Below are 24,198 nucleotides of genomic sequence, written 5' to 3'. Positions count from 1 at the left end.
TGGCTGATGGAGGACCTCAGTTTTCTTCAGGCTGACTTCCAGGCCAAACATTTTGGCAGTTTCCGCAAAGCAGGACGTCAAGCGCTGAAGAGCTGGCTCTGAATGGGCAACTAAAGCGGCATCATCTGCAAAGAGTAGTTCACGGACAAGTTTCTCTTGTGTCTTGGTGTGAGCTTGCAGGCGCCTCAGATTGAAGAGACTGCCATCCGTGCGGTACCGGATGTAAACAACGAAGTTCCATATTATAATCACTCAGTATATGTACCCTGATTCTCACTAATAGTCATGGGCCCGATATCGAAATGGTAGTTAGAGGGGACCAATTCAACATTTATTGCACGGTGGGGGGGAAGAGTATTGTGTATAAGCCTGCTCTACTGTACATCATGACGCCCATGTCATGATGTCACCCCTCCACAGATATATAGATATATATATATATATCTATATATCTGTATGTCAGTAGCCATGTTAGTCTGATCGTAATAAAGAATGAGAAAAGCACCACGTCTCCAAGTCCTAATTGTGTAATTGCATACACAACACCCATATCACACTATACTGTATTCAGCAAGAATGCTATCGATAGTGCACCTGTAGTTAAGGGACAAGGGGGTACATGTCAAACTTCCTTAGTCTCCTTGGAAAATAGAAAAAGTGTAGTGGGGTGAGCAACTGCGCAAGTAAACGGGCCAAATCTCTGCAACATGCAGCCGGTCCGAGATGGTGCAGGCTCCCCTTTACTGCCAAGAAGGAGCCTGCACCTAGCGCCATTTGTGGGCTGAGGAGCCCTCCACTTCTACATAGTGGCCCACCGGCCTGAGAGTGACACCACGACACAATAACGTCACTTCCAGAAGCCGGCGGGTACTTCACCGAAAGAGGGTGGGCCAGCATGGAGACACAGTAAATTCAAATCAATGAAGTCATTCTTTGATTCCCCCTCATGCAGTGTGGACATCTCTTTACTTGATAACGCTACCGCAGCAGTTGCTACAGTGATGACCCTGACAGTTCCAGTGTTTTGGAACCAGCATCAATTACACGAGAATGCAGCAACCGGCTGAATCCACAGTCGCAGTGCCTGCGATCAATGCAGTAGGTGTACATCTCTTGGCGTTCTGGGCAATCCCGCCCAGGATCTGGCTGAGTCACAGTTCTACTTCAGGTGAATTGTTTCAGAGGACACCAAGTTCTGGCATCTCGCCAGCGCCATGGACGCCGCCACAGCTGTCAAAGTAAGCTCCTTCATAGAAAATCCACTGATGGAGCGCGAGTATGAGCAGTTCCAACGTTTCCTCCTCAGCACCCTAGAGCTCAGCCGGCAAGAGCGTGCCATCAGAATCCTCAACATGCAGGGCTTGAGCAAAAGAAACCCCTCCAAGCTCATGCATGAGATGGTGACCCTGGCAGACGGGCAAACAGACTGTTTCCTGTTCGAGGCCCTATTACTCTTGAAACTACCAGTACACCTATCCTTGGCAGTTTCGGACATGGTTTTCAGTGCCCCGCACCTCGTAGCCAAGGAGGCAGACAGGTTGTTCCGCACATCACAGCAGAGCTCCCTCCACATGCAACCACGCAATAGGTTCCGCCTCCCCGTTCCTTCCACCAGAAACACCAGTGGTAGCTGCAGCTCAGTAGCAACGTGAACGGCGTGCGAAGAAAACAGTGAGCATTTTTTCTACCACTGCCAATGGGGCAAGAACGCCCAGCAGTGCACATCCCCCCCCCCCCCCCACACCGTGCTCATACCCCACCGCCAAAATCAACACGGCGATGGGAAATGGGCAGGATGGCCGCCATTAGTGGCCTCGGTGGTTGACACACAGAAAGTCTTACTCTACCTTGGAGATCTGAGGATCAAGAAGAACTTCCTCATCGACCTATCATGGAGATTAGCCTCATCCTGCCCACGTACTTTGAATGAAACACAACACAAAAGGCTTTCCCCTGCAGCAGCCAATGGGTCCTCCATTCCCAGCTACAGGACCTCCCTGGTCACCATCCACGTTGCAGCCGCTGTTTTCCTGTGGGAGTGCACCATTCCGGCCATGGGACAGGCACTACTCAGAGTGGATTTCTCCGGGCTCACAAACTGCTGGTAGACATGACAAGATGCCAGTTAGTAACTTTCCAGTCTTTCCCCCTCATCCCACAGAGGCACTCTTTTACCCCCCCCCCCCCCCACGCCTCCGGTGCATGCACAAGCCTGGCGCCTCCCACTAGACAAGCTCCAAAAAACCAAGGTCTAGTTCGTCGCCGCTTGGTGCAGAAGAGCTCCAGCAGTTGCATCCATGTAGCGACTACCGATGTCTAAATGAGGCGATAGTCCCGGACAGGTATCCCATCCCATCCCACACGTCCAGGATTTCGTCATGATGCTACAGGGCTGCAGGGTATTCTCCAAGGTGGACCTCGTAAAGGGGTACCACCAAATCTCAGTACACCCCAGAGACTTCCAGAAGATGGCTATTATTACACTCTTAAACGCAGCCCAGACATTCCAGCAGCTAATGGACATAGTCGGCAGGGACCTCAACTTCATCTTCATTTATCCAGACGACATCCTCATCGCCAGCCCTGATGCCAGCATCCACAGGATGCACCTCACCCTCCTGTTCGACAATCTGTAGCAGTTCAGGCTCACAGAGAACCCGGCCAATGCCAGTTCAGCCTGCAAATAGTAGACATCCTAGGCCATCACATCACCCCAGAGGGTGCCACGCCACTACCCAACAAGATGGAGGCCATCCAGAACTTCCCTAAGCTGAAAAAGACCAAAGGACTACAGGAGTTCCTGGGGATGGTCAACTTCCACCATCGCTTCATCCCGGAAGCAGCCACTTTCATGCAGCCCCTGTTCGGCCCTGTCAATTCAGCGACAAGACGCCGCAATGGATGTCAGAGGCCATGGGCGCTTTCCACACCACCAAGTCAGCTCTGATGAAGGCCACGGTACTGGCACACTTGGATCCCACCTCCCCTTGGCCTTCACAATGGATGCTTCAGACAGAGGGGTGGGCTCAATGCTAGAGCAATGGATCAATGAGCACTGGCGACCTCTCACCTTCTTCAGTAAGCACCTCCGAACACCAGAGTTCACATACAGCGCATTCGATCATGAACTGCTGGCCTTGTATCTGGCAATACTGCACTTTCACTACATGCTGGAGGGGAGAATGTTCACCATCTACACAGACCACAAACCGTTGACCTACACGCTAAGCAAGGTCTCGGACCTGTGGACGGCAAGACAACAACAGCACCTCTCCTATGTATCAGAATTCACCATGGGTATCCGCCACTTCGCCGGCAAGGCCAACATAGTAGCTGACGCGCTGTCTCAGCCTGCTGTTGCCGCAACCTGCGGAAGGCTCGACATCGCCCAGCTCACCAAGAACCAGAGGGAGGAAGAGACGTCCAGGCATACCGGATGGCCATTACCAGCCTGAAGGTCAGAGATTTCTGCCCGCAACAGGAGAACCGACCCTGCTATGCGATATTTCCACTGGGTCCCCAAGGCCGATCCTACCTGCAACCTGGCAACAGCAGGTTTTCGGCCAGATCCACAGCTTATTGCACCACTCTTCCATAAAGTCCATAGTCTGCCTGTTCTTGGACAATTTAATGTGGCATGGACTCTGCTGAGATATTACCCTATGGGCTCAAACCTGCATTGGCACACCAAAGCCCCCCTACAGACTTTCAAGCCAGCGCAATGCAGGTTCGATCATGCCCACGTTGAAATCGTCGGCCCCCTTCCAGTGAGCCAAGATATGAGATACCTGTTCACCTGCTGGCCAGAGGCGATACCCATGGCTGCATGCGACACAGAGACGTCTGCCCGGGCTTTCCTCACCACCAGGGTCGCGCATTTCGGATTCCTGACCCACATCACATCGGACCAAGGAGCACAGTTCACCTCCTCCCTCTGGTCCAACCTGGCGAAATTCTGCAGCAGCCAGATCCACCATACAATGGCCTACCATCTACAATCAAACGGACTGGTCTAACAGTTGCATTACCACCTGAAGGCTGCTTTGAAAGCTTGACTGACCAGGCTGAATTGGATGGACGAGCTCCTGTGGGTACAGCTTGGGATCCACACGGCTCCTCCGAAGGAGGACCTGCCAACATCATCGGCAGAAATGGTGTATGGCACACCGCTCTCCATCCTGGGGGCCCTACATTTCAACCTCCCCCGCCCATAGACCAGCGCATTAGACGTCCTGCACAGGTTGAGAGGCAGACAACCCCACCACCACGCCACCGTCCAGACACGGCTTGCCACCCAGCCACAATCCAGCGGATTGCAGTCCACCCACTACGTTTTTGTATGCAGAGGACAGCAAGGGACCCCCCCTACAGTGCCTGTATGAAGGCCTCTTCAAGGTACTGCGGAGAGATGGCGTGGTGTTCACATTGGACATTGGTGGCCTACGGGACAGATTTACAGTCACTCACCTGGACACCAACCTGCCGGACCCAGACCCCCAGGTCAAACACAGAGGTAGACTGCCAAAAGACTAAGTCATACCTCTCAGAGAGCGGGAGCGGGTTCTGGGGGGTGGGGGGATGTAATGGGCTGAGCGACCGCACGAGTAAACAGGCCAAAATGCTGCAACACGCGGCCGGTCCAAGATGGCGTGAGGTCCCCTTTACTGCTGAGAAGGAGCCTGCACCTAGCGCCATGTGAGAGCTAAGGAACCTTCCGCTCCCGCGATGGCGTCACTTCCGGAAGCCACCGGGTATGTCATTGGAAGTTGGCGGGCCAGCGCAGAAATGCGGAAAATTCAAACCAATAAAGTCATTTTTTGGTTCACCCTCATGCAGAGTGGATGTCTCTTTACTTGGTAGTGTTGCCACAGCAGTCACTACAATAGTGCTCTTGACCATTGCATCAATGTGCTTGTCCCAGGTCAAGTCATTGAAAATTGTTATTCTAAGAATTTGGAGACCTGATCTTTCTCATCGGGTGAAGCAAGGGTCGTCATATTGATAGCCTGTTCACAAAGTGATAGTAATTTGAAAGAGAAAACTAACCAAGACGATCAAAACTGAAATGCAGGTCAGACATTTCAGAAGTGATAAAACCATGGATGTAGAAGAAGTCATAACTCATTAATAATAAAGACATTTTTACAATAAAAGTACCAATGCTTGATGAAACAGAAAAAAAATCTGAAATTGTTGAATTCATTTAAGTCTTTTTCTGCGTGTGGCCCAATATAAGCTTGAGGAACTGCACCTCATCTTCCTTTTGGTCACTTTGAAGTTCTTGGGACTGAAGTTAAGATTATCCTTGGTGCATGCACTGCAATCTATTCCATCTTCAGAAAGGGAACATATATGATTGCAGTGAATATAGGAGTGCGTCCCTTCTTTTTCTGAGAAAGTTGTGTGGAATGACCAAAATGCTGCTACCCAAATTGCAGTGTGAATTCTGTCCATGATTACTCCAGAAAAATTCAGGGAGCAACATTATCCTCCAAATATATGTATTTATAGCCTTTTTTAGACAGCTATGTGCCACCGACAACAACGAGGCACATGTGGAAAGGGATCAAGACCACAACGGATCTCAAGTCAACCTTGCAAGTTAAAGATGACAATGCCTCCCTTCCAGGCAGACTGAATATCTTCTATGCACAGTTCAATAAGAAGAACAGACTGATGCTGAAGGAAACTCCATGCCCCCCCCCGCCCCCCCCCCCCCCGATGAATAGCTCCCTGAATAATTGCGGCTGATGTGACAGAATACACATATGTTTTGGGGAGATAAATTAGGGCAGGTTTGTTAGTGTAGGTCACATACAAACACTTTAAAATAAATCTTATTTAAAATACTGGAGTTCTGCTAATGCTAGACCTATTGGGGCCAACGGTCTTTGCTAAAGCTTTGGAGAATGCCCAAGAGACTTTACTAATGGATTGTTGTTTACAAAAAGGCAACAGATAAAAGAGCTTGTCGGAGCCGCATTCTGTTTGGAGTGGAAATTGCTGTTCTAGGAGGGTCCTGTGGTTTTGCAAGCAGAGAGAGTAAAACAGGCTTGTGTGTGTGTGTGTGTGTGTGTGTGTGTGTGTGTGTGTGTGTGTGTGTGTGTGTGTGTGTGTGTGTGTGTGTGTGTGTGTGGTCTGTGTGTTGTGTGTGTGTGAGAGAGAGAGAGATCAGTTTTACAGTCAGCAGCAGCAACTAGAACTGGAACAGGACAAGCTGGCAAGCTTGTGGAAAACCCCATTTGAAAGATGGGTTATGAGTGCTTAGTTCAGCCTGGACAAAACTCTTGTGGTTCATGCAATAGGACAGGACTGGCTGCCTAATGTTTCACTTGAAATAGGAGAAACAAAAAGGCACACGGTGGTGACCTGAAAGAAAGAGGTTATCATCTGGAGAACCCTGAGGGGGCCGGTTTCGTCAACAAGACACTGAAGTGGCTGATAGAACTAAATCAGTTGTGGGTGTCTAGGAACAACAAATTTCTCTCTGAAAACCGACAAGAACCTTCCTGAGCGGTAACCATTTACCTTTCAAGCACCAAAGCCTGGTGAACATTATAAATGTTAAATTTTGTACACAATATAAGAATTGCCTGCAACCAATGAACTTGTGAGATTGGTCTATGAACCAAAAAACTTTTATGAACTTACACACACATTACATTCACATGTGCTTAGAATTTGAAGGGGGTTAAGTTAGGTTAGTTAAGTCAATAGTGATAAGTTAAAGTGTGATTCTGTTGTAATGTTTAAAGATAATTAAAAGCAACTTTTGTTTAAGAAACCATTTGTCTTGGTGAATATCTATTGCTACTGGGTTTTGGGGTCCTCTGGGCTCGTAACACTGAGGAGAGGAGAACCCTATCCAAGGTGATCCCACACAAGGCAGCAGGACCAGACAACTTACTGAAGGCCTGTGCAGACCAACTGATCAACATCCTTAATGCATATCTTCAACACGTAACTGATGAACTGCCCACATTAACTCTCCCAGACTCTGCTGTTTATTAAACAATTAAATAATATTTATATATTTGGTTTCATATGCATTGCTGGTCTTTATGAATGTTATGCCTGGTTGTGTGTTTGCATGTTTTTGCATCGAGGACCGGAGAACGCTCTTTCGCTGGTTTGTACTTGTGTAATCGGATGATAAATAAACTTGAACTTATTTGATCTTTCAAAAACTTTTGACTCCATCAGAGATGTAGTGAATTTTTCTCAAATGTGGTAGTGCTAGAAATGCATCTGTATGTCTGTCATATATTGATATGCAAGCTGAAATTGTAATCAATGTGATACAGACAATGTGATCCAGAGGGAAAACACAGGAGACTGCAGATGCTGTAATCTAAAGCCATACATAATCTGTGGTAAACATTCAGCAGTCAAGCAGCATCAATGGGAGATAAAAGAATTCAGGTAGACCACTTTTTCATATCTCAGGAACTATCTCTTGATGAAAGTAGGCAGGCTGTCTGTAGAAATGTGTTCAAAAGTCACTAACTCAACAAGACATAAAGTTGGTGATCTACTGGAGGGTCGGGATCCCTGATTTCTTGTGTATTTCAGAGGTACAAACTACCTACAGCAATCACCTCAAAGAAATGGAGAAGTATGAACAATGATGCTTCTGTAGGGGTTAATACCTTGCAATCATTGCAATTTTAAATATAATAAGTATTGATTCTGTACAACATATAATTACATGGATGGAAAATGTTAAATAAAATATTTTTTTTAAATTATTCTTCTGTAAAAATCCTGCAGTTTTTAAGTGAATCATCATCCTCCTCCCCAGTATCAAGGCTCTCATTACATTCAGCCTGATTCAGTAGGGGATCACATCACTCTCATGGCCAACACCAGATTCCTACAATAGGAACTTTGTTCTGAGTTCCATCATGCCAAGAGAGTATGGTCAGGACTTAAGAAATGCTTAAAGAATGCTTCGAAGGCCTTGTTGTGGAACAAAAAGTCACCATCTTGCTAACTCTTGGGAATCCCTGGCCCGTATACTCAAAATGGAGGAGCATCCAGGATCATGCATGAGCAGCTGTGCTCCTCCTCCTATCTCATCCAACTACATCAAGTACCTTCCTGTGGCAGAATTTGTAGATTTCATTTTGGTCCCATCAGCCACCTCAGAACCCACATCCATGATTTTCTTTGGCTGGACTGAAGTGCAAGCAAATATTAAAGAATGGTTTAATTTTGTGCTGGGAAGAATTTGATTAATAATATTTTTTAGTAAATACTAAAGTGATGCAATTGACTTTGGTGGTAAAAATATCTTCCATAAAGGTCACTCCCAGATGCATCTAGCTAATATGTAAAGATAGACAAAATATGATAAAAATAATTGCTCATCCTTTCCCCAATTTCTTTGAGATTGCTTGTTGCTTTATATTTTTAAAATAAAATAAAGAATTCAAGATCAGATAAAATAAATGTAAACAGCAATATGTGAAACTACACTGGACGCAAAATTTATTTTTTAATTTTTTTTTTGCTGGGAATTTTTGCTTAGATAATGCATTAAAGATGTTTTTTGGTTTTCACCAAATTATTCATGAATTGGGACATCCTTGTTTTACGAAATCAGTGGCACAATTTGTAGTTTAAAAGACATTCAACCCCAACCTGCATATTTTATAGAATTTGCTTGGCTTGTACCTGGAGTTTGCATGCTGACCCATAGAAAGCAGTTCAGTGTTGATAAAGATCTTTCTCTATGGCAGCTACAAAGATTGTCATGGAAATAAGGAGAAGAGTGGGAGAAGGGGATTGAAGCGGGAGAGTGTGAACTCAAAATAAAAAGGGTAGAGGAGCAGGGTTTGTTTCAATAGCTTTTTATTTGAGCTGAGAATAGGCCAGTACCAAGGGGGGCATTTGCAGGCATTATCCCACCAAATGAGGTATTGTGACATGCCCCCCCCCCCCCCACAGCACTAGCATCACTAGTCTCCCCCCAATATAAGCCAGCCTATTTGTTATGTCGGAGGGAGGGGGAAATGTGACAGCGGCAGCACACGGAGAAAGTTCATGGTAGGCACCACCACCACCCCACCTCGCTGAGTGAGTTTTCAAACATCAGATTGTGCCCCCCGTGTTTACCCAATGCCCCTTGATTCGATTTGTTCTGACACCGATCCTAACATTCACAATCATCAGAGGGCCAAGACCTGGGATGGGGGCAATTACCTGAGACAATAGGGTGAATTGTGCAAGAACCCAGTTCGACTTCCTGCTGTATCAAATTTTACCAAGAAATTTCTGTAACCACTGCAAAATGTGCCAAAGATCCTGTGCTAAGTGCTATTAGTCCCTGAAAAATACCACATGGATTTTCTTTCATTCAATTTCCAAGCATTTGATTTTTCTTTCAGTTTTGTATTTTTATTTTGGTGGATTGTTTTCTTATCTACTGTGATTAAAGAGGTGTAACCAGATTACAATATTTTATAAAGTTGCAACATCTGGATGAAAATGAAAGACTAAAAGCACCTTCGACGTACTTGTTTTCTGAGTTTGCGGTATAGCATTGTTATCAACATTTACTCTAAGCAGTGAATATTAGCAAGCTGTTCTACCATGGAAGGATCATAAACTTGCTCCATTTCCCCTTCAAGTCTTGAGATTACACATTAGCAAATGGGTACAGAGTGAGTACAGTTTGGGAATTAACTTACTTCTGGAAATTTAAAAAAGGGACATGGTAAAAATAATACATGCCTTTACATTCTTTACGATAGTGTTCTTAGAAATGAAAACATGCAAAGAAAGAATTGTTGAAAATGCTAATAATTAAGCTTTGTAAAATTATTTCATATTATTTGTGCATTATAGGAGAAAAAATTAGAAATTGGTGGATTGTGAACTGCACTTAAAGTGCTGCACTTATCCTTTTAAGTTTATTAAGATCTTTCCAGGTAACTGTACTTTTGCAAGATGCCATTTCCTTGGTATAGGCCACATGATTATGTGCTTGTTAACTTTAAGATCATTTGTTTAAGAAAAAGGGCTTTTGACCATTCATTGTGCCAACTCAATTCATACAGATGAGTTGTAATCCAAACATTTGATATTAATTTATGAACAACTTGTGTTAAATCCTTATCTATTAATAGCTTTAAAGGCTCACTTGGCACGGTGTGTCCTATTTAACTCTGTTTTCTGTCTCTCAGTTGAACTTCTCAGAATCCTTTGGTAAGTGCTTGGTGTTCAGAATGTAGTTTGCATAAAAGCAGTGGTGCATGGTGTTCTACTAACTGAGCCATACACATTCCCCACCATGTTTCATAACAAGTTCCTTGTAATAACACAAAAAATCATCTTATGAGCCCTGATCAAATGATGCATTCCTCTTGCTATACAGAAAAAGGTTTATAATTTGATGCAATGGTTGAAGTGCTTTGATTTTAAAAAGAGGATGATAGAACATGAACCTTTTTCCTTAATAGTGCAGTACAATACTGTTTATATGAGTTAACCAGCAGAAGAGTGATTGTTAATTGAGAACATGGACAAGTCCAGGCACTTACGTGGATGCTGCACTGCTGAGAACAGCTTTACTAACCTTCCTAAGAAATTGCTCTGACTTGTTATTTTGCATCAACCTTTTCTGTCGCTGAGAAAGAAATATATATATATATATATAGAAACTATATATAATAAAAATCTTATTCTTTCCTGTTTCTTTTGGTTTTCTTTTTTTTCTCTCCTCTGTACTAATAATTCTCTTTAATCTTATTTGCATTCAAATTACCTCACCAGGTGGTACACCAATCAGAGGTAAGAATGCTGAACGTGTTCAGAATCATCTTCAATACTCCATTTCCTCTCTTCCTCCAATGTTCTCATTTCCTTGCATTCTTTTGGCCCAAACACTGCTTTTTGCCCATCCTTCCCCTTCTCTCATTCCTAAAGCCTTAGCCCATCTGTTTAAACTTCAGTGTACAGTGATTTTTGTTCTCTGTTGTTTTTATAATATTACCTTTTACACAAAATGGACACAAATTATCATTTGTCAGAACAATTTAATCACCTGAATAAATTATGATGAACATATATTTTTAATTTGGAGATGTGCCTGAAGCTGTTCTTTTGTGTGGGAACTTTTAATGTCTCCAGGAGGACTGGCCTTTATGAGAGAAAAGTTGATATTTATCACAACGACTGCAATATTTTATGTCTTGGGTACACTAGTTTAAAACATCTGTCAAGGCCTTGCATTCTCATAGGCTTACATACTAATTCCATACTGACGTGTCATTAATAATCACTTGTGCGACAATACACAGTTTATTTTTATTTTCACTTTTTAGTGATAAATGTTCAGGGTATAGGAAGCGTGCATCCACATATTTTAAATTCAAATATTAAAATTGGTTCATTTGCCAGTGTTAATGTGCAAATAAAATTCTGAACTAAATTAATCTGCAATCTGAAATAAGAGCATATTTTTGCACTCAGATGTGATCTTAAGGAAAAACAAAGACAAGATCTGCTGCTTGGACCCTGATGGTGACTTTTTTCTGGATTCTTAATTTGTAACGCTTGCCTTCTCACATACTCCACGAATTTAAAAGTAGATGCAAGGCCATGGTCAGTTTTTAAAAAAAAAATTGACAACAATAAACCCTCACCAAATTATGACCAATTTGAGACTAATAGGATGGCTCCCCGGGAATTAACGTAGACTCACTTGAATGAATGGCCTTCTATCTGGTATACGTTAAAAATAAAGTAAGATAATAACATATTATTTAATCTGATGGCAAATTTACATTATTTCTCTCAGTGGGACATGATAACCTCAAAGTTATAGAAACTGAATAATGTACATTGCATAAAAATATTTCTGATGGTTATAAATTTGAAAACTTTATCAGAGGAATAATTGAAGAGATCAGGAGATTTTTTTCAGGGCTACTGGAATTCTCTTTTGCAAGCAGTTTGAGTAATATGTTATGCCTCACTCACAACCAAGATATAAATATACTGGATAATAAATACCTTTTACATTGTCAGTTAATAGTTGAACAATAAGAATTATGAAAAAATAGGAGAAATATATTAAGTAGACAATCCATTCAGAGAGCTAACTGTGGGACAAATGGCTTCCATTTCTACTTTTGGTTTCTAAAATAATTTTCTCCCTCTCCCCTACCCCCGCTTAAATTGTTCGATGTAGGTCCTGTTTAAATTAAACAAGCCCTGCTTTAAATTAACACATGCATTTTCCACTAATTCCTGGATCCATTTTAAGTTTTTTCTTAAAGAACACCTTGCTTAAAGCAAAAATTTGCTTTCCCATCCCAAATATATGTAAGCTTTGTCATATATTGTTAAAAAAGGAAGTCTTTATATTCTTGATGTACCAAATTGAAGCATAGATTTCTCATTTCCAGCAACTACATGCGTTTACAAGACAAAATTACATGTGTAATCTCTGAAGAAGTTGTAATTTGTACCAATCTCCTGGTGACATTAAAGTATCTAGGCATTGAAGTCATTCAGCCATCATTTGCATATCATTAATAAAACATTACCAATTAAATCATTCATTTCATTAAAGCATTAAAACATGAACTTTAATAAGTTGAGATATATATGATATGAATGAAAAGAGTAGATCTGTTTAAATTAAGCGGAAATAATTTTTAAAGGAAATGTACTGATGGAATTGTCATAATATTAGCCCTAGATTATGACTGTGCTATCAAGTATGTTATTTAAAACTAAATACAATTACAATGTCCTTAACAATAAAACCCAAATTATGGATGACAAATAATCTCCAGTATTATAATTAGAAGGCACTTTAACAATGTTTTAACATGACTAATGGTCATTAGAGTTTTTTAGAAGTTGCAGTGTCTTCATGTGGTAACCCTATGCTTCCCATAAATGTTAAATTGCAAAAAAAATGTGGATTGTATCTCAGAAGTTGGATAATACAGTATTACATGAGCAATTATGTTTTGAAAATACTTCATTTGTTTAAATGATATTCATTGACTTGAGAAATTACATATCTAGAAATATATAATCATGTGAGGCTTCAGTTAACCTTATAAATTTGAAACCAGAAATAATAGTTTTAGATATTACCATAAAAATTCATTATTTCATGCTTATTTTATCTGTAGACAATTAATTAAAATTTCCTGTTCATGAGGAAAGGTAGGGTGAAGTTTTCAATTCCAATTTATTTTAGTCATGATGCAATTCCTGGACATAATTGCTTTTACCTTGTTAACTCTTGCATGTGCACTTGACCATTGAGCTCAAAACTTTTAAACAAGAATGAATGTCAGCATTTAATTTATCTTCCAGTACAGAGTAGGTTAAACTTAAATGGGAAGCAATATGGGAGAGGGAGGCAGCTGATAATTCAATTCCTATTGAATTCTTTCATTTTTAGTATTTAATTTTAAATCATCCAGCATGATATGATGAAAGCACCCCCTCATTGCTGGCCTCAAAGTCCTCTGTAAAATAATTTGCGATCCAGGTCAAGGTTGTTGCATTTGTGTCTCAAAAATTGTTATGACAACCTATGAATATAAAATGGCTAATTAGGGAAATACAGATATTTCATTGATGCTACTTTATGATTTTTTTACACTTCAACCAGTTTTTTTTTAACCAAAGTTATTGAACCTGGCTGCATATGGAAAATACTCTTTACTTTGCTTGATATCACTTGATAACCATGAAATAGTTCATTAAGCAGAAATACTTAATTTACTATGATCTCACAAGTATTGTCTAATGCTGAAACATCATTTTCGACGTACATCTAAAGATGCAGAATACATGGATATTTTAATGATTTTGAACAATGTAACATGCATTAGATGTTTGGGGATTATATAAACGTTACATAAAGTCTCATCCACACGTTCCCAGAGAGAATCTATAATAGTTATGTTATGGACAGACTATTCATGCTTTTGTTCATACTTAAAGTTTGTTTCCCTGATTTGGCCATTGTGACTTTTTTTTCTGGAAGGCTATTTTGTAGGATGCTACTTTAAGATACTGCAACTTATTCCAAAATATGCTTAATTTTAAGTATTTAGAAATTTATATTTGTAAGTCTCAGATTGGAATTTTAATGATGAACTTGTCCTGAATATGTTTAAATATATTTCAGTATTAATTCCGAGATGTTGCCCTGGTTCTGACCGGCTAAATTTCTGTCCTTTTGAAATCACCTGCATTTTGTTTTAATTTATGTTCTGTACTGGAGCATTTCTTCAACATTCTATTGGGCAGCATCTTTGCCAATTTAGACCTTATGAAATGTTGTATCTTACTCTAGTGGAAAAATATGTTTGATGGCAGTGACCTGTACTATTTTGCTTGTTCAAATTACAAGAATTGTGAAATTGGATTCTCCAAATGATTATGATTTGCTAAGTCAAAATGGCATAATGATTAGGGTTCATTAAGATTTTCTTATATTCCCACATTAATCTCACAGGTGTGCAATATTTGGGTGTATTTTATCTCCCACAACTGCATATTCTTTTTTGTTGCATTTTCTTTCTTTTTAAAAATATTTTTATTGAGTTTAACATTTGTGCTTACATAATAAATGATGATGACATAAAAAATCAATTGTATACAAATATATACAAAAGCAAAAAAAAAGTAGATAATAAATTATGCTTAACTACATTTATAGTTGCTTGTAATAACTCAAACTAGTTATAAACAATGGATGGAACCATGTGAAGCCCATTTATTGGACTGTTATATTAAAATAAATAAGAATTTTAAAAAAAACTAAAGAACTAAGTTTGACCTAATACATTCCCTCCCTCTAATTTTAATGAGAAAAAAAATCAACAATGATCTGGAATCGTTGGCAGCCCCTGGAGAACAGACACAGATTTACCAGAATTTGTAATAAACATCGATTCTTCCAGTTATAAAAAAGTCATAACTTGATACAATTGAAACTTTCCATCTTTAATATTGTATCTGATTTTCTCTAAACCTGAAGAGGATATTACATCATTGTTGCATTTTAAAATCTAAGTAGGAGCAGTAATTGACAGTTACTAACATTTATAAAGTATTCTGCATTGCTTTTAACAGGATAAATTTGTGGTTTATGAACTCATAACCTGCACACATTATTTTTGTTTCTTAATGTGCTCTACACAGAATCCAAAGAATTGCTGTTTCCATTTATCACCGGCCTAATATTTAAATGGTTAAGATCTATATTTATTCAATAGCATGTTACAAGACAACTTATATTTCAATTTGTGCAACATCCTTTGTGTTCTAATTTGATACGTTTATGATTACACTGGACAACATTTTTTTCCAAAAGGTCTGCTTCCTGAAAATAATTGGGGATTATGATAGAGAACTTCATACTGACACAAAGATAATTTCAGGTGTGCGGTATCACGTAGGAAGTTGGAGAAATATTAAATGAGCTTATATTGAATTTAGCATGTTTAATCGCATAAAGATACAGTCACATTGCATTAGTTCAATTGACCTAAAAATGTTTTGCCCTTGATTTTCATTTGTTCTCAGTATTTGATGCTTCAGTGTCGGTGTCCAACCATAGTCACCAGCATTGATGGATTCCAATTTCCCTGATACTGCTTTTCCACGGTCGCAATATTCTGGTGAAACCTTTCACCAGGTTCATCACTGACTGTGCCAAGATCAAGATCAGCAGGGAAGAAGTCCAAGTGCAAATGCAGAATGACTGTGTGGTCTTGTATGCTTGAAGCAAATTGTAGTTTGGAGCTTTGTAGTTGCCAAAAAACTTAGGAAAGACTTAAAATAGGACCGGAAATCACAACATTAGATTATATCTCAACAAACAGTACATGATAGGAAAACTTTAAGGTGATTTTTATGATCAGCAGCCCAAAATCTATAAAGTACACCCCAAAGTGTTCAGGAAGCAAAATCTTTGTTGTCCAGTATTATCAACATCAGAAAATTTCAAAAAGGAGGGCAGCAAACAACCTGAAGACAGGCTATATTCCAAGTTCTGATTTCACTTGTCTCTCCAGCAAAACAAATCCTTTTTTACTGTGCTTTCTTTTTTTTGCACATTCTTCTCTTTCCCAACCTTTGAGGTAAGTTACATGACCAAATCCAAATCCTAAAAAATAATTGGTTTGCAACAAGTCAGAAACTAGGATCAGATTTAAAATACATCTTCAAAAAGGATTGTGCAGCTGAAATAATGATCATTTCAAAACATTATAAGATAAGATGTGAGCTGTAGCAGCCAGGAAATATACATTATCAAAGATAAGTTACCCTAAGATCTTTTGGGCCATCAGAGATTTCCCTTGCTGGATTTATAAAATATCTTGAATCATACATGATATGGAAAAATTCTTGCTCTGCTTGTCTGTAAAAATGTAATGAAACTGCAAAATAGTGACTGCTTTTGTTTGTGGTAGCATAGTTTGATCACAGGATTATAACATTAATCTTCCATAGAGCCAACAGCTGATTAAATGTCTGGACCATCCCCAGGGGTTGATCTATCCAAATTTCTAACACTTAATTCAGTATTTGATTTATTATACTCTTGGGCTACATTTTCTTAGACATTTCAAAGAATTAAAGAATCTCTTTCAGCAAAGTGACCCCCATCATCTTGTGAAACAACTTGTTTGTATCTGTTTCATATTTTGCTGTTTTCATTTTCTTTTCTGGGAAACAACACTGTAGCCACCCAGGAGCAGTTAAAAATTTATCCACATTTTGACAGGAAAATGTGTTGAATTAGTCGATATCAAGTTTTATTCACTATATTTTCTGTCACGCTAAGGACAATGGCAATTATAACATTTTTTTTTAATTGTGTGATCAAAATCTAATAATATATTGAACACTAACTGATCATTTTCCAGTGCTGGTTATGACAAAAGAACAATTAATCATATAAGTTTTGTCGTTCACTGATTAAGGAGTAGAGTGTCATGAAACTTCATAAAATCTTTTGTTCTTCATGTATGGGTTGAAGTATCAGCTGCATCATGTGCTGTTTATGTGAAGAGTAAGATTTGTAGCACAAGGCATGATATGTTAATAAAACTCATTCATGTTTATCCAGTCAGATAAGAACCATTCCAGTGTGGAATTGTGAAGCTGGCTGTGGGTTAATGGGGAGAGTAGAGTCCTATTTCAAGGTCAGTTCAGTTTCATGAATGGAAAAAAATAACTTTTAAAGGGATATGATCATTTTTTTAAAAATCAATCCTTAAAAGACTTTCCTCTTCATTTCAGATGGTGAAATCATTGTGGGTTCAAACTGTTTTAAAACTGAAGATATTAGCCCAAGGGTGCAATAAAATATTGATATACTTCATTTCATTTCTTTCACATTCTTTTGGGAAGGCACAAAAATGAGACCTGAAGCTTTGTATTTGAAGAACACTTTTTCACATTGTATTATATTTGCCTCAACTTTGGATAGCCATCTTTCCACAAGTTACCACAACTTTCTGTTGTTATACAGGTGCCTTGCAGATTGAAAACAGTGAGGAGTCTGACCAGGGCAAATATGAATGTGTAACAACCAACAGTGCTGGAACACGTTACTCTGCTCCTGCCAATTTGTACGTCAGAGGTAGGAAGTTACTTTTTTAATTTCTCCTGCATTTTAGCATGCCCCTATAATTGTATAGCTTAGTGAGACATTTAATAGGCTGGAATGCTTTTATACTCAGTAAAGATATTAATCAAGATTTAAATTGTGCATTTTGAGGAATAAAATTCCAATATTTCAAAATCTTAGATGATGCTCTGTCGACAAGCTTTGTTGTAACGGGTTCTCTGTTCCAAGCAACTTGAATATTAAATACATAAATTGAGGGTCCTGTGTTGTTGCTTTTGTGCTTTTGTTATTATTCTTTGTAGGATTTTTTCTTTCTTTCCTGAGGTCTGGATTGATGATTATGAGAGTTTATGGTCATACACATGAATACAATGTACAAATTCACGGAAATTCTTGCTTGCTGCAGCGTCACAAATATGGAAAATGTTCTTCAAGTAAGCATCAGATTTAGGTTACCCTAACCTATAAACAATAATTAAACTACATTACCACAAGAGAAAAAAAGATAAATGTAAAGTGATATCTAAATATTCAGTTGCACTTAATGCAAAAATGTAAAGTTGAAATAGTGCAGAAAGATCTTTGGTGGTCCTCAAGTAGTTTAAGGCCTGAGAAAATGCTGTTCTTCAATCCACAAGTGCTGTACTTCAGGCGTCTGTGTCTGCTGTCTGAAAGTTGCAGAAAACAGACCAAAACCAAGGAGTTGGGGATTTTTTTTATGATATTGGGTGCCTTCTTGTGGCAGAGCCTTATGTAGATGTCTTCAGTGGATGGGAGGCCAGTGTCAATGATGAACCTGGCTGGTTAGCCACTTTCAGCATCCTAAGCACTCAAGTTTCCAAATCGGTCCATGATGTAACTCTTCCATATATTTTCCACAGTGCACTTGTCGAAGATCAGTGACATGCATAACCTCCTCAGAGTTCTCAGAAAGTAAAGGCTTCACCTATGCTAGCTCAGGAGAGATACTCCTAAATGGATGCCAAGGAACCTGAAACTACTGGCCCTCTTCACTGCCTGTCTTGCCAATGAAGATAGATGAATAGTTCTTCAGCCTCTCCTTCCGAAAGTCCACAATAAGATTCTTGGTCTTGGCAACATTGATAGTGAGATTGTTATTCTGGCATCACCCCCAGATTCTCGATCTCCAATCTACATTCTGATTCATCATTACCCATTATTCAGTCAACAATGATGGTGTCATCAAGTTTGATCAATGAGAAAATTTGAATGGACACTTTGTTAGGATACCAGCATATGAAGGTCTTAAAACTTTTGTTGATATCATAAATAGATTCCATTTAAAGACCAACCCTTTCAAAGTGTGACTTTGTCATTTTTATAAGTGATCTTTCCTAATTCAACATTGCTACATTACCAGTTATGTTTTTAATTCTTCTTGATATAGGTAGAACCTAATAAATTTGCATCAAATAAATCTCATTGCATTTCATTGTAACATGCAATTCTAGAAACAGTCAGAAACCTAATATTCAACAACGTGAGATAATGCCACAGGGAAGTCAATGGCATTGATTTTGGTCTCCTTACAGATTTACAAATGAAAATAAGGCATTTATGGACTGTGTGCTCCATTTTCCTCCCACCCTTCAAAAATTACAGGGTTGGAAGATTAATTGGGTGCATTTGGATGACAAAGGATTTGATTGTTGAAATCGGTTTCTACCATGTTTTAAATATATTTTTGAAAAATGTAATTTAACAGTAAATAACAGTCTTGTTCCACTTGTATAATCGTATTTATTACCACCAGGAGCCTCAGCAGTAATATCCAGAAGTACTGTCATAAAGTGTTAGCCTTGTGTTATGTAATTGTTCCTCAATCTTCTGACTCACAGGCAAAATTGGATCCTGTGAATCCAGACTGCCACTAAGCCTTGAGAGTTAACAATTAATGATGTAAAAATGTAAAAATTCCATGTGTGTGAGAGCGTGCTCACGCGTGCTTCCTTCTCCTTGATTGTAATTCATAAATCCTTTTGAGCTTTTTTCTGATGCTTGGTGTCTCCTATCTCAATGGAGTAAAGTGGTTAATATATAAAAAACAGAAGCTGCCAGAACTACCCAGGTCATCCAGCTTCTATGGTATGAAAAATTTTGAATAAAAAAGAAAATAAAGGTAAGAATGTGATTGGATGAAGATCAGAGGAGATTAAATGATGGCAGCACAGTTAGTGTAGTGGTTAGTGCAATGCTGTTACAGCAGTAGCGACCAGGGTTCAAATACATGTGCTGTCTGAAAGGAGTTTGTGCTTTCTGCATGGGTTTGCTCTGGGTGCTCCGGTTTCCTCCGACCTTCCAAAGATTTACCAGAGTTGTAGGTCAATTGGCTATAATTGGTTGACACCGTCTCTTGGGCCGAAAGGGCCCGTTATTGTACTGAATGTCTAAACTTAAGTTTTGAGATTCCAGTGGGAAAAAAAGGTCGTAAAAGTACGTATGGTTATCTAAAGTTGTTAGTCCCGAATTGCCTTGAAGGAAGATATGGTGCTGACCCTTGAGCTTGTGTTGAACTTTGTTGGAACAATGTTAGAGACCAAAGACTGGTTACAATAGCAATAGGATGACGAATTGAAACGACAGGCTCAGGGTAACCCTGCAGACTAAAGAGAAATAGTCCATGAAATTATCACCCAATCTGTACTTGGCTTCCCAAGATTCAACAAAATAAGGATGATGCTTGATATCAAAGATAATCTGATTTATTTTCTCCATGAGAAATTATCCTTTTTAATTGATGATTGTTTCACTTTTAACCAGACACAACAAATATCAGGAGCATCGAGATTTAGATGATCTTATAGGTTCCTTTGCTATTTATTTAATTTCATGTGCTAGTTAAAATTGTAAATGTTTCCAGATGCTGTCCTCCCTTGCTTTCAAAATCGCAATCATTATTAATTTTCAAAAATCTTCATTTTCCATCCTCATTTTTCTATAGTTTTGAATGTCATTTGCCTTGCAAATGAAATTTCAGATTTATTATCAGATACATACATGACATCACATTCAACCCTGAGATTCCTTTTTCCTGCAGGTGTGGCAGAATTATTACTAATTGGTCATGCAAAAAATAGACTGTACACAGTGTAAACATGTAAACAGAATAACTATAAACAGATAATGAATGTGAACAAACTTATCGTGCAATACAGAATGAACAAAAGAAAATCAATAAAGTGCACAAGTAACAATCCTTAAATGAGTTTCTGACTGGCTTTGAAATTGAGGAGTCTGATGGTGGAGGGGGTAGCAGCTGTTCTTGAACCTGGTGGTGCGAGTCTTGTGGCACCTACATCTCTTTCCTGATGACAGCAGAGAGAATAGCGTGTTCTGGGTGTCACTGGTCTTTGATGATTGCTGCTACCCTCCGACAGCAGCGTTCCCTGTAGATGAGTGGGCCAGCAGGGAATGGAGTGGGCCGGCAAGGAGCAGAGGTGGGGCAGGAGCAATGGCCATCCTTCTTACCCATAATCCCCACAGGGCTGGAACCACTCTGGCTTTCCAGCAGCATGGAGGATTATGGGTAAGGAAGACCGCCATTGCACGCAAGCACAGACGTCATTTTCTACCCAGGTAGCCATCGATCACTTACAAATTGACCAGCAGCTGCTGGTACACGGGTAGACAATCCACCTCGGAGGTGGATTGTTTTACTACCCGTGCAGTTTTTTAAAAATTCTGCCCACCAATTGGCCTGTACACAGGTAGATAACCTGCCAAATTGGCAGATTAAACTCGGGATGTTACAATCCAATTTGTAAACCCATACTGAGTGCAAGGTTGTTGCTGGTGCACCATTCAGCAATGTTTTCAATTTCCATCCTGTATGCTGGCTCATCCCCTTCCTTTATACAACCCACTACCGCAATATCGTCGGCAAATTTGTAGATGGTATTACAGGTACTCCTCGACTATGTGACTTACGTACATCCGCACATACGAGTGAATTTTTTTTTTAAATTAAAATATAAAACTTAAGCAATTACGGTGAAAATTTGGCCTATCTATGGTGGCACCATATTGGCTGGTAGCCAACCTCTCGCGTGAGCTGGCCTTGGTGGCTGCAATGTTGGCTGGTGTCCCAGCTCTCGCAAGAGCTGGCCTTATTGGCCACCATGTTGAGATATTTCACTGCATTTTAACTCCTTGTGTCCCATTTATTCTGATTCCATTGCTCAATATGCTGGACGTCAGTCAGATTTTAGAGGCCAGTAGAGTCCACAGGATGCTCGGGGTCCGCAGCACAGAGAGAATGAGAAGGATTGGGAGATAAATGACGGAAGGAAATGGATCATTTCACTCTTCAGTATCACAGGGAGTGCAATTCCCGGACATATGTCCATTCCGAGATACGACCAGTCATCCAGAACGGAACACAGACATATGTCAGGGAGTACATGTATTGACGTACTGAGCTGCACAGTTGTAGGTGTAAAGTAAGTAGAGCAGGACCTAAGAACACAGCCCTGTGGTGCTCCAGTACTGATGGAGATTGTGGAGAAATTCTTACCAATCCTCATTGATTGTGGTCTGGATGTGAGGAAATCCATGATCCAGTTACAGAGTGGGTTGTTAATTCCCAGGTCTTGGAGTTTGTTAATCAGTTTTGAGGGAATAATGGTGTTAAATGCCGAACTGTCATCGATAAAGAGTATCCTGATATATACATCTTTGCTATTCAGGTGTTTCAGGGCTTTTGTGTAGAGCCAGTGAGATAGCATCTGCTGTAGACTTGTTTCTATGATAGGTGAGCCACCTTCAATTGTAATTACAGCTGCAGGATTAACTCTGTTGAGTTTGTTCCTTAATTTTCACCGTGCTAAGAGAACCCTAATCAAAGGCATAAACTGCAGCGTCTTCTGTGGATATTCTTCTTCTTCTCAAACTATTGACAGTAACTTACAATATCCCATTCTATCCTAATCCGTAGAGTAGAAGTCCAAAAATTCAGACTGCTCAGGGATTGGGTTGGTCCAGGTTTTCAGCTTTTCCAGATTCTCAGGTAGTACTTTTAAAATTAAAATTAAAAAAGAGGAATAAAGAAGAGATGAACAGATAAATGTTGATAATTTATTCATTAGCAAAAACAGCATGCTTCATTGATCAAAAAAAGTTTTAAAGAAAAATAAAGTGCTTGCTTGTTAGCGCTGTGCATCTGTGACACTTACGAATGCACACACGCACACAAAGGCCCACATAATTTAGAGTTGGAGAGTTTTTGAAAAGTCAAGATTCTCAGGTGGTTTGGATTTCTGGCTTCCAAATTTTTGGAATGGTATCATCTATGGTGAAAAATGAATTGCCATCAGTTGTATTGAAAACCTGAATAGTGATTTTGATTAATAACAAAAAAGCAGAATCCATTGTGTTTTTTACCATAGCCATAATAAAAAAATTACAATTTCCTTTATTTCTTTATTTTTAAAATAATTTTATTAATATTTAAAGTATAAACAATTGAATAGTACAATTATACAATGTGCAAAATAATTAAAATAAAAGGATTTTCCCCCCAAATATGAACATAATTTAAAAATCCAGAGCACATTGCTAATAGTATATTAAAGCATAATATAGAAATAAAAACCCAACCCAAAGGAGAAAAACGATGATATATTCTTTTCAAGAAAGCTATAACATTTCTTTTTATAAAAAGTTACAATTCTCTTTCTTTCTCTTCTATAATAATTTTATCAATGTTTGCATTATTCACAATTGAACAAAACAGTTATCTATTATATTATCAAAATCAAAAGAAAGGAAAAAAAGGAAAAAAAGTCATTTATTCCTAATCATATTTGTGCTATGGCTGGGACCTACATACTCAGAGCCATTTACAAGATCAGCTTGCCTTTGAATCAGTGCATAAGTCCTGAAAACTGGCCAGTTCATCGTTCCTCTATTACAGCCTCACCTGAGGATACAATGCTGATCAATCTTCCCTCACCGCAGTGCCAACATTGCTAAGAGATCTAAATTTTCAGGTAAAACCTATCATTCGTAGCTATATTTGTAAATTTCCCTTTGTAGACTCCAAAATTACATCAATGGGCTGCTAAGGTCAGCAGGATAGCAGTAAGTACATTTTAGTCTAAAAAGAAGTGCTCCTGAAAGGCCTGAGGCTTGCATCTGGAGCTCGCGTTGCTAATGGATTGAACTGGAATCTGTGTAGCTGCAGGTGCTGCAGGAGCACTGGAGGTGAATCCACGGACATTGACCCTGAAGGGACATTCTTTTAGTTTTTCATTTCTCCTATTGTTAGGGGCACCAGGCAATGCTTGTGGTGACTCTTTATTTGCCTTATGATAGATAAAAGTTGAAGTAGATTATGTATATTACGTTTGTAACATATTATGACATGACCAAAGGTTCCTTTGAGATATGAGAAGAACAAATGAGGCATTAAATGTTATTTGGTGCAGAAGAGCAGAGAACCCTCCAAAATTAAATCCACATATTTCTGAAATCAGCAGTAGATAATGCAGTTAATAAGACAAGCAGAATGTTTTTATTTATAAAATTATCAAAAATAAATACAGAGAATAAGTGTGATT

At 39.4% G+C, this 24,198-nt stretch overlaps 1 protein-coding gene across 11 annotated transcripts in view; it reads left to right on the top strand.

Moving 5' to 3' along the window:
* The window catches only part of ptprfa (protein tyrosine phosphatase receptor type Fa), a 411,563-nt gene that overhangs the window by 190,564 nt on the left and 196,801 nt on the right, over window positions 1-24,198 (top strand). For 10 of the 11 annotated variants that reach the window (XM_069938995.1, XM_069938994.1, XM_069938991.1 and 7 more), the window contains one exon: window positions 17,522-17,632. In XM_069938995.1, coding sequence (XP_069795096.1) covers window positions 17,522-17,632 — 111 coding nt within the window. Of the gene's footprint in view, window positions 1-17,521; window positions 17,633-17,945; window positions 18,055-24,198 lie in introns of those variants that run through there. The other variant, XM_069938997.1, reaches the window with a different exon arrangement.

Source organism: Narcine bancroftii, chromosome 5 (assembly GCF_036971445.1).
Source record: "Narcine bancroftii isolate sNarBan1 chromosome 5, sNarBan1.hap1, whole genome shotgun sequence".
Classification (NCBI taxonomy): Eukaryota; Metazoa; Chordata; class Chondrichthyes; order Torpediniformes; family Narcinidae; genus Narcine; species Narcine bancroftii.
Note: the sequence above shows the minus strand (reverse complement) of the source record. Positions and strands in the feature narration are given on the sequence as shown.